The 16,951-nt window shown below is 37.2% G+C and overlaps 1 protein-coding gene across 1 annotated transcript; it reads left to right on the top strand.

Annotated features, from left to right (window-relative positions):
* The first annotated feature begins 12,814 nt into the window (after positions 1–12,814).
* LOC107063029 (uncharacterized) lies at positions 12,815–14,423 on the top strand. The gene is made up of 2 exons (XM_015314426.1): positions 12,815–13,162; positions 13,914–14,423. The coding sequence occupies exons 1-2, from the start codon at positions 12,815–12,817 to the stop codon at positions 14,421–14,423; spliced, it is 858 nt and encodes a 285-aa protein (XP_015169912.1).
* Positions 14,424–16,951: the final 2,528 nt, after the last annotated feature.

The following is a 16,951-nucleotide window of genomic DNA, read 5'->3' as shown; positions in this document are numbered from 1 at the left end:
GTCGTTTTGCTTTCTACCCTAAGCGCTATATAAAACTTTTAAGCCCCAAATTACCATTTTCTATTCATTATCCTAAATTTCCCCAAATTCACTCCCTAAATTCATAACTAAGTAAACTCAAGGATTTAACGTGATATAGGCTCTTGATACCAATTATTAGAACTAAACTTTAAGAGACGCAGACAATCGTCATTTCTCAAGATCTATCATGTCAATGGTTAAGCTTGTTGGTCACTCTTTACATCTTATGAGTTAAGCTTAATATGTAATAATTACCATACTCTCCTATGCGACAATGGTGACCTATGATAATAATTAGAGTAAATATCTCAAAAGATCACTCAAGTATGCGAAATTAGTTGAGAAAGTCACTCAACTTGATTTTGTATCAATAAAGTCACTCAACTTATGGATTTTCTTTTATAAAGTCATTCAAGTTAAATTATTTTTCTAGAAAATCATTATAACCAAAAGATAAAAGAGATAATTGCATAAATCACCCTTCAAGTTTAGTTTTGTAATACTTACTTTCATTTTAGTTTATAATATTATACTTACCTCTCTTATTTTTTTATTAATAGTTATTTTCTTAACCTAATTATTATGAATATAAAAATATAGATTTGGCTCCCCTCCATTACTTGTTTCATGTAGTCAAATGCACATCTAGATGAGAGGCATATGTCTTATTTAAATTTTAAAGGTCAAGATTATATCATATTAACCAATATCACAATCATAATTTAGTGAATAAGTTTTGATCAAATAATTTCTTAAGTTCGGTAAGAAAGATAATCCCTACAAATCTTCGAATTCATTGATTTCATTTTATATTTTTATATTCAAATATTAATATTGCACATTATTTAATCTGCTTGTAAATTTATTTTTAAAGTATTATGAGGAGAAATTTAAAAAATAAAAGAAAGAATTATTACTGTTGCTAGAATCGTATAATAAGAATGAAAAATAGAAAATGCATTAATTACAATGGTGAAAATATCTACAAAAATTATTCTTTTTTTAAATAAAAGAAAACATTAATTTAAATGAAAAATATTTTGTAAGATTACTGTTTATAGGCTAATCAAACACTCCTGTTCTATAATTTTAATATTTAAATATAAAATATCATAAATAAAATTAATGATATTAATATATCCCTATTATTAAGTTAGGACAATTATTATTTAAAAATAAATAAATAAATAAGAGAGATAAACATAATATTATAAATTACAATGGAAGTAAATATTAAAAACTAAACTTGAAGGGTGATTTGTGCAATTATTTCTTTTATCTTTTGGGTATAATGATTTTGTAGAAAAAATAGTTTAACTTGAGTGACTTTATAAAAGAAAATACATAAGTTGAATGACTTTGTTGATATAAAACTAAGTTGAATGACTTTTTCAAATAATTTCACATACTTGAGTGACCTTTTGAGATATTTACTCTAATAATTACAAATCACCGTAAGTCTGTAACTATTAAGATATTTCTACCTCCTCTGGAAGTTCAGTGTCTTAATGCTGTAGGAATACATGAATGCAAAAAAGACTGCAAAACTGACCAATACAATGACAACTAGTCCCATGAAGTTTGGATTATATCCAAAATAATATGTGATAGAGTCCTTAATCTTAGGATCAATAGACATCCCTGGAACTTTTATGGTATCCTCCACATCACCATACTGTGAGAAAATGCACCTGTAGACAGTCCATGCCACCGGGCAAATCTAGTAATTATAAAGACTGAATATGTGCTTGAATAGTACATTTTATTAATGAAGGTAGCTGGGTATTAAATAGAGTTATAGGAAAAATAATACGACTTCTAAACGAACTGAGTCAAAAGTAATCTAAATAAATAATAACTGTTGAACTAACTAATGCAGTATCCTAATACGACTAAACTACTAACTGATGTCTGAACTAACTCGTGATGTTCTAATACGCCCCCTCAAGTTAGGCGATGAGTTACCAAACCTAACTTGAACATATTAGTCTCAAAAGAAGATTTAGGCAGTGCTTTGGTGAGAGTGTCAACTATTTGATTGGCACCATGAACATGAACTACACGAACCCTTTTGATGTTAACATGGAGGCAAACAAAGTGAAAGTCCACGGCAACATGCTTCACACAACTATGGAGGACGTGATTCTTGCTCAAGAATGTGGCTCCAAGATTGTCACAATAAATTTTGGGTAAGTGATGTACTCGAAATTGCAGCACATTTAGGAGATAGGTGACCCATGAGGTTTCAGAAAGTGCATTAGCCACTGCCATATATTCAGACCTGGTGGAGGAGTGTGAGATAGTATTTTGCTTCTTTACGGACCAACTTATCAGATTGTGACCAAGAAACAAGATTTAACTAGATGTAGAAACTCTATCAACGATGCCCCCACCCCAATCTGCATCAGAGTACACATATAGATTGAATTCATCAATGGGAGTAACACGTAGGACGAGTTGAATGGTACCACACAAGTATCAAAGAACACATTTTATAGCCTTCCAATGAAGGTCTGATGGTGCTTGCATGAATTGAGACAACTTTTTCACTTCATAGGCTATATCTGTTCTAATGAAAGATAGGTATTGAAGCCTACCCAAGACTCAGCAATAACGTGCAATATTAGTCAAGTAAGTTCCATCAGACAAGGTGAGTAAATCAGATGCACTCATTGACATGTTAACACTCTTGCAGTCGGTCATTAGTTAATCATTTAAAATTTCATTCATATAATTTACTTTAGTGAGAATTAAACCGTTAGAGCAGCGTATCACTTCAACACCAAGAAAGTAGTGAAGATTACCTAAATCTTTAATAGAGAACTTAGAAGCAAAGAAAGTAATAACCTAATTGACACCTAAATTATTGCTCCCATCGATAATAATATCGTCTACATAGGATAGGATAAACAAGGTGTCACCTTCACCATGTCTAGCAAGTAGTGAGGCATCATATAACTATTAACTCCTTAGAATTAGTTGATTTTGAAAATAGACATTTAACACATTGCTCACAATTCTCGCAGGCCACGAAATCAAAAAGGAAATGATCTGTGCAGACAACATCAAGATGGAAAGAAATATATGATTGATCATTATAGAAATTGATAGAAAGGAAAGCCTCAATCTAAGGAATCATAATCACTATACAGATAGTCCAAATCCAACAAATAACTCAATCAAGCGCACCTTGATTGACAAGACGAAATCAAGAAGATTAGCAAATCAAAGCCTCAAATAGAATCGAGTTATCAAGAAAGGGAAGAGTCGTGAATCAAGTCAAAGACTAGAGATCTGCTGATCATACAAGGAAAGAATCAAGCCAGCCTAGCCAAGAAGGATAGAGAAAGCGATTTACCATGCACATATCTAATATGGACATGGATCAGTAAATCGCCTCCATCAAGGAATTTCTCAATCATCCTTGATTGAGATAAATACCCCTTGGGTTTTCCTTACAAGAGCACGAGTCTATGCATATATAAACTACCCCCATACTTTAGTGTGAAGCACACAACTTCACTTGAGCTTATAGAACAACTTTCTTTTATCTTTAATAAAGCTTTGTAAACACGTGAGTAATACAATTGAAAAGAAAAGAAAAAGAAAGAATCTGAGTGTAGGTTTACAAGTTGAGGTAGTGTTAAGGTCGAAATCTGATTTGCACATCAGACATGATCAAATCGCAGAAATGCTGTACTACTGATGTACCGTGAGTTTACGATATTTTTGATACATTTCACTTGAGAGTTGTGTGTGTCTAGGGCTAGTTTGTATTAGTTTATATGTGTTTTTCTCATGTTTGCAGGGAATAGGTTCAGGCGCAGAAACTTGAAGACACAACTGAAAGAAATGCAGAAAAGGGCATCTACGGAGGTAACTTACGGACCGTAGATGATAGTTGTAGAAGGGTAGGAAAGGCATTACTGAAGATCAGGGAATTCTTGACCAAGTGTGGAACCACAGTTGTGACTTACGGACCGTAGATTGATCTATGGACCGTACTGTTGCTCTGTCAAATCATTTAGAGATTGGTTCCAGTACCTGATGGTGAAAAAATCTAAGTGTGGCGTTACGCAGAAGAGTTACGGACCGTAGATAGACTTACGGTCCATACTGTTGAATCATCGATTACGACAGAGATTTTGCAGATTTTGAAGAAAGAAAAATTGCCTAAGTCCTGAGCCACAGAAGGGACCTACGGACCGTAGCTCGACTTACGGACCGTAGGTCAATCTCGTAGAATGAAGACGCGTCCTGCAACTTTATTTCCTTATTTCGTTTCCTTTTTAGTTAGGACTTATTTTTCTATATATAGGGGGGATGTAAACCTCGTTTTTGGAGGTGAGACATTATTATCTTTGTTCTAGTTTTTGTCTTGGGAGATTAACTTGCAACTTTAGCAATTCTTAATTTCCTAAGCACGTTTTGGTGATTTTTACTTCAAAATTCAAGTTGAAATTCTAGGATTATTCTACTCTACTACGTAAGTTCATGATTTATTCTTCAAACATTATGAATTATTTTCTTGCTAATATGGGTAACTAAATCCACAACTAGGGTTGTGGGAACCATGAGCGATTAACGAAGTATGAATAGTAACTAAGTAATTCCCGAATAGTGTTTTTGTATGCATTGATAATTCTTTCGTCTAGAAGTCTTTTTAACGGTGCGTAACGTTAGAACTCGCCTTGTTGCTACTTGCCAGACCAAGGATGTAGTTAATAAGAAAAGAATTATCAACTTCGATTTAGTGTGATACTATCTAATAGAATTAATGTCGATTGGTGCGAGGGTGAAAACTAAGCCATACATCGATGTGACGTCTAATATGAGGTAATGGTAAGGGTTAGTAAATTATACAAACATAGATGGACCAAGGTGCAGGGTGAAATTCTCTAGATGCCGGACCAAGTATTTAGAGATACATAACTTATCGCTTTGCATGTGATACACTAGGAAGGGATTGCTATTACTAGGATTACGGAATTATGAACTTATGGGGAACACGTACGCCCTAGTTTCCTTCACAATTTGATAACAACAAAAGTTTGAATCTTGCTTGCTAATTACTTTCATAATTTCCAAAATTTGTTACACAAACCCCCCCTTCTTTTTCTTATTTGTCTCGGATATACATTGGCTAAACGAATATAATCGTTATTGAATTTAAGTCTAAACCATATTCCTCGTGGGATCGACCCCAACCTACAAGTTGGTTCTTCACGTGATAATGATCGCTTATGCTCCTGAAAAAGGTGTAATTTGAGCGTATCAAATTTTGGCGCCACTGCCGGGGATTAAGGCTTTTAGATTAAGTTTAATTGCATTATTGAACTTTAGTCAAATATTTCATAATTTTACTTTTTCTTTTGTTTTTGTCTCTCTCAGGGTCTTACTCTAGTGTATGCCCAGTACACGGAGCCAAGGCGAACCATTTACTCCCTACGATCCCGAACTGAATAGAACTTTGCGGAGAATGAATGATCAGGGAGTTCCGGTTAACCCTATCGGGGGAGAGTTAGGTGAAAGTGTTGGATTGCAACCTCCAAGGGTAGTTTATGCGAATAATCAGGCTCCAATTGAGAATAGATTGGGAGATACACTGAGGGCACAAGAACCACAAGGACCACGTCTGCATGAAAATTTCAAGGTCAACCTTAATATTGTCGATTCTGATGGACCTCTTGTCCTACCACCTCTACCTCAGGGGCATACATTTGTGGTGACCAGTAGCTTGATGCAAAGCTTACAACGAGGGGTTTGTTTGCGGGGTTGCCAACGGATGATCCACATGCTCACATAGCCAAACTTAATCATGTCTGCAAAAGTTGTATAGGTCGATTGGATTGGGATATGAACGTCATTGGGTTGTGTGTGTTCCCCCATTCATTGACCGGAGATGCTGTTGTGTGGTTCAATGAACTCCCTTATAACTCAATCCATACATGAGAGCAGTTGACAGAGGCGTTTTTAGCAAGATTCTTTCCAGTGTCCAAGAAGTTGAACAAGTAGGATAAACTCAACAACTTTGTAGCATTACCTGGAGAGTCTGTGAGTAGTTCTTGGGATATGTTCACTGCCTTCATGAGGGGTGTACTGAATTACCGTATTGATGATGAGTCGCTGAAGGAGTACTTCTACCGAGGACAGGATGGTAATGGTAAGGCAGTTCTCGATACTATTGCGGGAGGTTCGTACGGTGAATGCACCTTCATGAGGGGTGTACTGAATTACCGTATTGATGATGAGTCGCTGAAGGAGTACTTCTACCGAGGACAGGATGGTAATGGTAAGGCAGTTCTCGATACTATTGCGGGAGGTTCGTACGGTGAATGCACTTTTGCACAAATTACAGAGAAAATGGAGAAGATATCTCGAAATAATAAAGCTTGGAGCACTAGAAAGTCAGACACTGGGAGGAGCATATTTGCCGTTCAAGCTACAAACAACCAGCCCGCAGATGAGATTCGCGAGGAGATGTCACAAATGAGAACTGAACTAGGGTTGGTGTTAAAGCATGTGACTGGAGGAGCGAAAAAGGTAAATGCTGTGAACTATTTGACCAGAACTCCACCACCAACAGAGGAGTATTATTTTGAAGAGGATGCTTATGCGGTGAATGAGTAGACGAGGGGTTTCTGACCAAACGCCCAAGGTTCCAACACGGATAATTGGCGCCAAGGTAAAGGAAACCAAGGTCAGAACTATGGAAATTACAACCACGATGGTTAATATGTCCGGGATGGGAACTACAATCGCGACAAAAATTACAACTGGAACAACTATGGCAACAGAAACGATCGGGTTGGACCTTATGTTCCTCCTCAAAATTGGGATTCTGCTCCTAGGGAAGCTGGAGGTAATATGTCACGTATTGAGGATATGATGCAGAAAATGATGAGGAGGTTTGACGCGACTGATGAGAATTTGAAGGAGATGCGAATTAAGTTGTTCGAAATTGGCCATAAAGTTGATGCCCATGCAGTGTCGATAAAGTAGCTTGAGCAGCAGTTTAGTTAGTTGTCTGCTACCATGAATGCACGCCAGTCGGGCACATTGCCCAGCAACACCATCCAGAATCCGAAGAATGGTGGGCATTATATGGCAATCACGACTCACGGAGGAAAGAAGAATATTGAAGTGGTAGAAAAAGGTGATGATGAGACTGAGGTGACTGGAGAGTCTAAGAATGCTACACAGAAAGAAGCGGAGAAAACCCAAAAGGTCGTCCCCATGCCTAGACCTCCACATCCTTTCCCACAGAGGTTAGTGCAGAAGGATGAAGAAGGAAAGTACCGTAGGTTCATAACTATGTTGAAACAACTTTCCATCAATGTCCCTTTGATAGAAGCTTTGGAGCAAATGCCTGGGTATGCAAAGTTCATGAAGGACTTGGTGACCAAAAAGAGGGCTGTCAGTTTTGAGAATGGTGAGAGGTTGCAACATTGTTGTGCCATTTCTACGAGGTCACTGGTATAAAAGAAAAATGATCTTGGAGCTTTCACTATTCCATGCACCATCGGTAAGATGCACTTTGCAAAAGCTTTGTGTGATTTGGGTGCAAGCATTAACTTGATGCCATTGTCTATTTATAAGAAGTTGGGTTTAAGAGCTCCAAAACCAACTGCGATGCGTTTACTTATGGCTGATAGAACTGTGAAGAATCCCATTGGAGTGCTGTGAAAGTGGGGCCATTCATTTTTCCGGCAGACTTTGTTATACTTAATTGCGAAGCTGACTTTGAGGTCCCCATCATCTTGGGGAGACCATTCCTTGCTACTGGGCGTGCCTTAGTCGATATAGAGATGGCAGATGAAGTTTCAACTAAATAAGGAGGAGGTGACCTTTAACGTCTGTAAGTCTATGATTGCATCTTAAATCGGTATCGGTGGTGAGTCACACTTTCGGAAGAGGTGCTGAAGTGTTTAGTAAGGAGAAGTTAGGTGTAGCCTTGTATACGGAAAAGAAACACCATGCTCAAAAGACAGAAAAGCGCAAACTAGCTCCTTGTAATCTGATGTTGTTGTATAAATCAAGGTTGTGCTGTTTTTCGAGAAGATCTAAGTCCCAATGGATTGGACCATTCAAAGTCACCCAAGTGTCCCCACATGGAGTGGTTGAGCTCGAGAAAAGGAATGGGACAAGGTTCAAAGCCGACCAACGAAGGATAAAAATCTACATGGGAAATGAGAGTGTAAATACAGTGATAGAGGCATGACAGCTTGATGAAGTTTGAGTAATCAAGGGACATGCGTCGTGCAGCGACGTTAAATCAAGCGCTGCTTGGGAGGCAACCTAAGATGTACAATCTAGCCAACTATATGTTTTGTTTTGCGTCTAGTAGATTCTTTGGTTAATTACGTCTTTGTACTCAATTAGATAGGTGCTTTAATTTCTTGGTTAGTGTTGGCTAGATATAACATAGGGTTCGTGTCTAAAAAAGTGTCCAGAAAAATGTAAAAAGAATGGCCTAATGGTTGCTACGTGTGCAGGTGCGCAAGGCAAAAATCTGCAGAAAAATGGTCTGGTGCAGAGGTTTACGGACCCCATCGACGGTTCGTAGTTCATTCTACGGACCGTAAATGGCGTTCGTAGATCCTAGGTAAGTGTGAAATTTTACAAAGTGTGAAGGTGATCTACGGTCCCTATCTATGGACTGTCGATCGATCTATGGACTGTAAGAGTGTCTCGTAGGTCCAACCCTAGCTTGATCGACTCGACCCGGACGACCTCTAATTTAAAAACCCTTGTGGCGGATGATGTGAGCACCACTGGGGTGCGGTGAGACTGACCCCCAGTGTAAGGGTGCTGTGACCAAAGATACGGGCAGTACTGAGGGTGACCCCACTGTTGCTGTAGCGAAATCTGGGAAACCGGACCCACCCATTTGTTGATGATTCTTCGACGCTAAGCGCCACAGGTTTGCTTCACCCAAATCCATTAATTTTTACTGATTTATGTCTGCATTGGGGACAATTGCACCTATTTTTGTTGGGGGTGGGGTAAATTGATTGTGAGTGATAGGGTGAAATCTAAGTAACCCAACTCAAAATTCTCTCTTGGGGTTTTCTTGCCTCTGTTATTTTTCCCCAAGAGACTGCTTAATTTTTGTTGAACCGGCAAGTTTAGGATTGTATGTGTAGAAGCATGAGAAGGAATGATAACATAAGCATGATGGCATGAGCTTGTTGAAAAAAATGATACCCGTTCAATGATATTGAAATGTGTGCTAAAAGCTGTAGACTAGAATAAGTTGAATGTGTTGGCTTTGAGTATGACATGATAATGAAAAATTTGATTTCATGACTTAAGCTAAAAACTTGAACTGCGTAATTTGATAATGGAAATGTGTGCTAAGAGTGTGCGAGAATCGTTGGCTGTTCAAAGAAGTGGTGCCAATCTAGAACTTGCCCGGTTAGTCCTGCGAAGATAATCTACTCTAGAGGCTAGGAAGTGATCATAAGCCATTGTTCTGAATAGTCCACTAAATGCCTAAAAGAATCCAACCAAATGAAAATGAATGCTCCCGTTGATCCAAATGCTTTGAGCCTAAAAGAGACCATTTCTTAAGCAACTCGTAACTCATCTTCCCATAATCTATTGTCTTGGCCTCTGTCCCTCCTTGGACATGTACACCTCAACTTAGGCCAAAAGCCTAAGTTGAGGGTGGCTAATGCAAAAATTGACCTCAATCTTGGCCCTGATCCGACATCGGGTATTGTGTACCTCAACTAACAGAAATTCCTTAAGCTGAGGGTGGTTATGAAAGGGGAAATCTAAAGAAAAATGGCTATGAAAAGAGTTTGGTGTTGAAAAAGAAAAAGAAAAGATGTGACTTTGTGCGAAAGAAAGTGAGCAAAACTAAAGAAAAGAAGAAAAAGCAAGAAAAAGAAGAAAAGTGAAAAATAAAAGAGCTACAAAGTCGAAAGTCACATCAATGATTGGAAAGAATCTAAGGAAAGAGTAGAAAAAGGTAGGATGTCAAAAATAGGACAAAACGAGGTAGAAAAGCCTAATGTAATGTCAAGGAGGGAAAAAAGTACCCAAATGTACCACACCTGACCCTGAGCCTATGTTACAAGCCAAGAAAGTCCTATAGTGATCCTAGAACCTAGTTGGAGAGTCTAAGCAGTGAAAATAAGGGCAAGCCTATGGTATTGAGCACTACTTGTAATTGAAGTTACTTCTGAGCGTGAGTGTTGAATGAATCCTTGTACTTAAAATCATATTTATTGTGTGAAAAAATGGATTTCGTTTGAAGTAAGGACACTGGTGACATTGTTGGAAAGTTGGTACCTTGGTGATAGTAGAACAGTGTATGTAGTTGATTGGTCGATCTGTGTCATATTTTGATAAGCACAAATTAGCTTGTTGAGTCTAAGAGAAAAAATTTTGCACCCGAAAAGAGAGTTGGGATAGAGAGCCATGTTATTGCTTGCTTCTATACAAGTGTCGTTTAGAGTCTTAGTGCGTCGCTTGAGGACAAACAACGATTTTAAGTTGAGGGTGTTGATGTACCGTGAGTTTACGATATTTTTGATACATTTCACTTGAGAGTTGTGTGTGTTTAGGGTATTTTGTATCAGTTTATATGTGTTTTTCTCATGTTTGTAGGGAATAGGTTCAGGCGCGGAAACTTGAAGACACAACTGAAAGAAGTGCAGAAAAGGGCATCTACAGAGGCAACTTACGGACTGTAGGTCCAGTTACGGCCCAGTAGATGATAGTCGTAGAAGGGCAGGAAAGGCATTATTGAAGATCAGGGAATTCTTGACCAAGTGTGGAACCACGGTTGTGACTTACGAACCGTAGATTGATCTACGGACCGTACTGTTGCTCTATCAAATCATTCAGAGATTGGTTCCAGTACCTGATGCTGAAAAAATCTAAGTGTGGCGTTACGCAGAAGAGTTACGGACCGTAGATAGACTTACGGTCCGTACTGTTGAATCGTCGATTACGATAGAGATTTTGCAGATTTTGAAGAAAGAAAATTGCCTAAGTCCTGAGCCACGGAAGGGACTTACGGACCGTAGGGTAGTCTCGTAGAATGAATACGCGTCCTGCAACTTTATTTCCTTATTTCGTTTCCTTTTTAGTTAGGGCTTATTTTTCTATATATATGGGATGTAAACCTCGTTTTTGGAGGTGAGACATTATTATTTTTGTTCTAGTTTTTGTCTTGGGAGATTAACTTGAAACTTTAGCAATTCTTAATTTCCTAAGCACGTTTTGGTGATTTTTACTTCGAAATTCAAGTTGAAATTCTAGGATTATTCTACTCTACTACATAAGTTCATGATTTATTCTTCAAACATTATGAATTATTTTCTTGCTAATATGGGTAACTAAATCCACAACTAGGGTTGTGGGAACCATGAGCGATTAACGAAGTATGAATAGTAACTAAGTAATTCCCGAATAGTGTTTTGTATGCATTGATAATTCTTTCGTCTAGAAGTCTTTTTAACGATGCGCAACGTTAGAACTCGCCTTGTTGCTACTTGCCAGACCAAGGATGTAGTTAATAAGAAAAGAATTATCAACTTAGATTTAGTGTGATACTATCTAATATAATTAATGTCGATTGGTGCGAGGGTGAAAACTAAGTCATACATCGATGTGACGTCTAATATGAGGTAATGGTAAGGGTTAGTAAATTATACACACGTAGCCGGACCAAGGTATGAGGTGAAATTCTCTAGATGTCGGACCAAAGATTTAGAGATACAAAACTTATGTCTTTGCTGTAATATACTAGGAAGGGATTGCTTTTACTAGTATTACGGAGTTATGAGCTTATGGGGAACACGTACGCCCTAGTTTCCTTCTCAATTTGATAACAACAAAAGTTTGAATCTTTCGTACTAATTACTTTCATAATTTCCAAATTTTGTTACACAAATCCCCCCCCTCCCCCTTTTTCTTATTTGTCTCGGAAATACATTAGCTAAACGAATATAATCGTTATTGAACTTATGTCTAAACCATATTCTTTGTGGGATCGACCCCAATCTACAAGTTGGGTTCTTTACGTGATAACGATCACTTATGCTTTTGAAAAGAGGTGTAATTTGAGCGTATCAAATTTTGTAAGCTCACTTCAAAGCTCTTAAGGAAACCCTTGTAACCCAAGGGGACTGGACTAGGCACCACATCGGTGATTCGAACCAGTATAAAAACTCTCTGTGTTATTTACTTACTGCAAATTATTATCACTATTTATCTATTCTACTAACGTGCAGGTGAGTCAACTAAAGGAATTTTAATTCATCCCCCCCTCTTGACTTTCAATTGGTATAAGAGAAGGTCTCACTATTTCAGTGTTTAACCACACGTGAGCAAAGATCCAATGGCATACTATCAGATCTCTGGAGCTTTACTTCAAGATGTATATTCTTCACACCGACCACCATACTTCAATGGACAACATTACTCTCATTGGATAGACAGATTTAGAATCTTTGTCTCTTCAAATGATGATCAAGCATAGATAGTAATCAAGAAGGGCCCAAAACCAATTCCTAGGTTGACTGAAAAAGATGGCACTGAAAAGCCATTTGATCCTGAATCATTTGATATCACTAAGAAACAACAAGAGGTAATTCAAATTAATGCTATAGCTATAAGTTTGTTATATTGTGCAGTGAGTGGATCCGAATATGACAAACCATCAACATATGAAACTGCGAAAGAATTGTGGGACAAAATAGAAGTGACGTATGAAGGAACCACTAAAGTAAAAGAAGCTCGGATCAGTTCACTTGTATATGAATATGAGTTGTTATAAATGACCAAAGATGGAAACGTTGAATCTATGTTCTCGAGATTCAGTAAAATTGTCTGCGAACTCAAATCACTTCGAATGGTGTATTCAAATGCACTACAAGTCAGGTTACTCATTAGAAGTCTTCCCAAGGCTTGGGAAACTAAAGCTGTCATTCTTGAAGATGGAGATCTGCAGAAAATGACATACGATAAACTTCGAGGCAACTTAATGGCCTATGAACAAAATCATATTAATAGGTACAACAAGGATGATAAAAAGGAGACTGTGGTATTTACAACTGAAACATCTAAAATTGGAGAAGAAGCTGATGAAGATCAAGATGAAGGACTGGCTCTTATCAATCGAGGAGTAAGACAAATACTTAAATATAGAAGATAGAGACCTCAATAGGACTTCAAGAACAATGATTTCAAAAGGAATGATGATCACTATTGCTACTACGGAAAACCAGGACACAAAAAATAAAATTGCCCAGAATGGAGAAAAAGAAACAATCGAAGAAACGAAGATCCTAAGAGTCTTGGAGCATGGGATAAAGGTGAAACAACTGACGATAACCATGATGAAATGCCAAATCTATGTTTCATGGCACAAGGTGAAACAAGTGAGGTAAGATCTTTTAATTGTCTTAACTGTAATGACTTACAAAATTCTTTGGACATGGTTGCTGATGAACTACAAAAGGTTATTGACGAATACAATAAAATTGCTCAAGAAAAGAAAGATTGGCAGATTCTTCTCGAAGCAAGTCAAATTGAAGTCGACTTACTTATTGAAGAACTAGAGGAAGTCAAAATGCAGTTGAACGACATCTGAAAATCTCTAAGTCATAGTTCTGTCCGATCTAACAGAACTACGCTTCATAGAAAAAACCCTTCGAATCATAGTTCTAACAGATCAAATAGATCTATTTCTAATTCCTATTCTCCTGAAAATTCTACTAAAATTACTTGTTTCACTTGCGGTAAACTTGGTCAAAAATATTTTAAATGTAGAAAATATTCTTCTAGAAAATGGATTTGTAGACCGAAAGTTACTAATCATCAAGGACCCAAAAATACTTGGGTACCTAAAAGAAACTAATCTTACTGTCTTGAAGGAGAAATCCAAGAAAACCTACAAAAAGGGAATGTGGGCACTTAACAGTGGATGCTCCAGACATATGTGCGGAAAGAAAGAAAACTTCAAAACTATAAAAAGAATAGATGGAGGATGTGTCAGGTTTGGAGACAATGCTAAAGGGGAAGTAACCAGAGTTGGAACCATTACACTTAGTTCATCATGTGACCTAGTCGAAGTGTATCTGGTTGAGGGACTCAAGCATAACCTCCTCAACATTAGTCAACTATGTGATGCTGGATTTCAAGTCACTTTCAACACAGCCAACTGTATCATCAAACATCTTGAGAAAAAGCTAACTCTTATTGGAGATCGAGTTAATAATATATATGTTTTAAATAATGTTGATTTTCCATCTCTCACTTGTATTACTGCAGTCTCAAGCGATCCTTGGCTATGGCATCAAAAGCTTGGACACGCAAGTATGCATGCTCTTGAAAAACGTTCTAGACTTGAACTAGTCATTGGTCTGCCAAAACTAAAGTTTTAGAAAGATCATATTTGTGATGCATGTCAAATGGTTAAGCAGACTCGTTCATTCTTCAAAGGAAAAGATATTGTAAGTACATCTAAACCCCTTCAACTTATTTATATAGACCTATTTGGTCCTACTCGAACTGCAAGCATTGGAGGTAAAAGATATGCTTTCGTAATTGTTGACGACTTCTCAAGGTTTACATGGGTAATATTTTTAACTCATAAAAATGAAGCTTTTGCTAACTTAGAAGCATTTTGTAGAAGAGTTCAACTAGAGGTAGGGTATTTCATTACAACTATTCATAGTGATCATGGTGGAGAATTTGAGAATAAGACTTTTGAAGAATTCTGTGCTCTAAACGGCTTTACTCAAAATTTCTCTTTATCCAGATCTCCTCAACAAAACGGAGTAGTAGAAAGGAAAAACCGCTCACTATAAGATACAACAAGAACAATGCTTCTCGATAGAAGTCTACCTGACCATTTTTGGGTAGAAGCTGTAAGCACTGCTTGTCATATTCTTAACAGGTGTCTAATTAGACATATTTTAAAGAAGACTCCCTATGAACTGTGGAGAGGTAAGAAACCAAATATAAGTTATTTTCATCCCTTTGAGTGCAAGTGTTTCATCCACAATAACGGTAAGAATAATCTCGGTAAGTTCGATCCAAGAAGCGACGAAGGTATCTTTTTAGGCTATGCTCCTAAGGCCTTTCATGTTTTTAATAAAAGAACTTTATAAAGTGTTGAAGAATCTGTACATGTGCTATTTGATGACACTAATCCAAGAGTACATGAAGTTGAAGTCGGTGACGATGAAATTACTTCTCTCAAACCAGTTGAAGATACAACAATCATCAACACTGAAATTAATACTTAAGAGTCAACTACTGCAGAGGTGGAGTCGACTACTCCAGCCGACAAAGCCAACATTCCAAGAGACTGGAGACACAATGCTAGCTATCCTGAAAATTTCATTCTCGGAAACCAGATGACAAAATCCAGACACGGTCTTCCCTAAAAAAAAAGCTTCTGTGGCACTTATATCTCAAATGGAACCCAAACGAATAAATGAAGCTATGGAAGACGAGTCATGGGTACAAGCAATGAAAGAAGAACTTGATCAATTTGAAAGAAATCAAGTGTTGACTCTTATCGAAAGACCCTAAAATTGTTCAGTAATCAGAACCAAGTGGGTGTTTCGAAACAAACTTGATGAACATGGAAAATTTACTCACAACAAAGCAAGATTAGTTGCTCAAGTCTACTCACAACAAGAAGGTTTTGATTACGATGAAACTTTTACTCCGGTGTCAAGGTTAGAATCTATTAGAATTTTGCTCGCTTATGCATCCTTTAAATGCTTTAAACTCTTTCAAATGGATGAAAGAAGTGCCTTTTTAAACGGTTTCATAAAAGAGGATGTCTTTGTCAAACAACGCCCCGGTTTTGAAAATCCTTCTTGTCCTGATTTTGTTTATAAGTTGTCCAAAGCTCTTTATGGTCTCAAACAAGCTCCAAAAACCTAGTATGAGAGATTGAGTATGTTTTTACTTCAAAATAATTTCCAAAGGGGAAAAATTGACACAAATCTTTTCATTCAAAGATCTGGCTTGTATATCCTTATAGTTCAAATTTATGTTGATGATATTATTTTTGGAAGTTCTAGTCCTTCTTTGTGTGAGAATTTTAGAAATCTGATGAAAGGTGAATTCGAAATGAGTCTAATGGGAGAACTCACATTCTTCCTCAGACTTCAAATCAAACAGTCAACAAATGGAACTTTCATTAGTCAAACCAAGTACACAAAGGAGCTAATAAGGATGTTTGGACTCGAAAAAGGAAAAGCTTTTGGCATCCCCATGAGTCCCTCCACGTGCCTTGAAACAGATGCACCCGCGAAAGATGTGGATGAAAAAATGTATAGACCAGACATTATGTACAACGTATGCAAGTGCGCAAGATTTCAAATTTCCCCGAAGAAATCTCATCTTACTGCAGTAAAGCGAATTATTCGCTACTTGATTGACACCACTGAATTAGGACTATGGTACCCTCACTCAACTCATTTTGATTTAATTGGCTACTCAGATGCTGACTTTGCAGGTGACAAAAATGACCGAAAGAGTATAAGTGGAACATGCCAAATCTTGGGACAATCTATAGTCTCATGGCATAGCAAGAAAAAACTTCGATTGCTTTATCTACTACTGAATCTGAGTATCTAACCGTTGGAAGCTGTGGTACTCAACTCTTATGGATGATGCATCAATTACTTGATTATGATCTCTCTTATGAAGTTGTTCTGATTTTTTGTGATAATACTAGTGCTATTAGTCTCTCTAAATATATTGTGCACCATTCCAGGGCTAAACATATTGATATCAAGCATCATTTTATTCGTGATTATGTTGAAAATGATGATTTTTCGTCGAAATTCGTAGATTCTGAAAATCAATTAGCTGATATTTTTACAAAAATGCTACTTGAAGAGATATTTTGTTTCCTTAGAAATTGCCTTGGTATTACGTGCCTTAATTA

The sequence above is a fragment of the Solanum tuberosum genome, unplaced genomic scaffold (assembly GCF_000226075.1).
Source record: "Solanum tuberosum cultivar DM 1-3 516 R44 unplaced genomic scaffold, SolTub_3.0 scf00297, whole genome shotgun sequence".
NCBI classification, from domain to species: domain Eukaryota; kingdom Viridiplantae; phylum Streptophyta; class Magnoliopsida; order Solanales; family Solanaceae; genus Solanum; species Solanum tuberosum.
The sequence above is the reverse complement of the archived record's forward strand: the minus strand, read 5'-3'. Positions and strand labels throughout refer to the sequence as shown.

What these genes read in the sequence shown, in the direction of transcription:
- LOC107063029 (XM_015314426.1), top strand. Translation starts at nt 12,815, where the DNA reads ATGACCAAAGATGGAAACGTTGAATCTATGTTCTCGAGATTCAGTAAA. An exon ending in TGGCTCTTATCAATCGAGGA is followed by an intron (nt 13,163 to 13,913) that starts GTAAGACAAATA and finishes ACTGTCTTGAAG; the next exon opens with GAGAAATCCAAGAAAACCTA.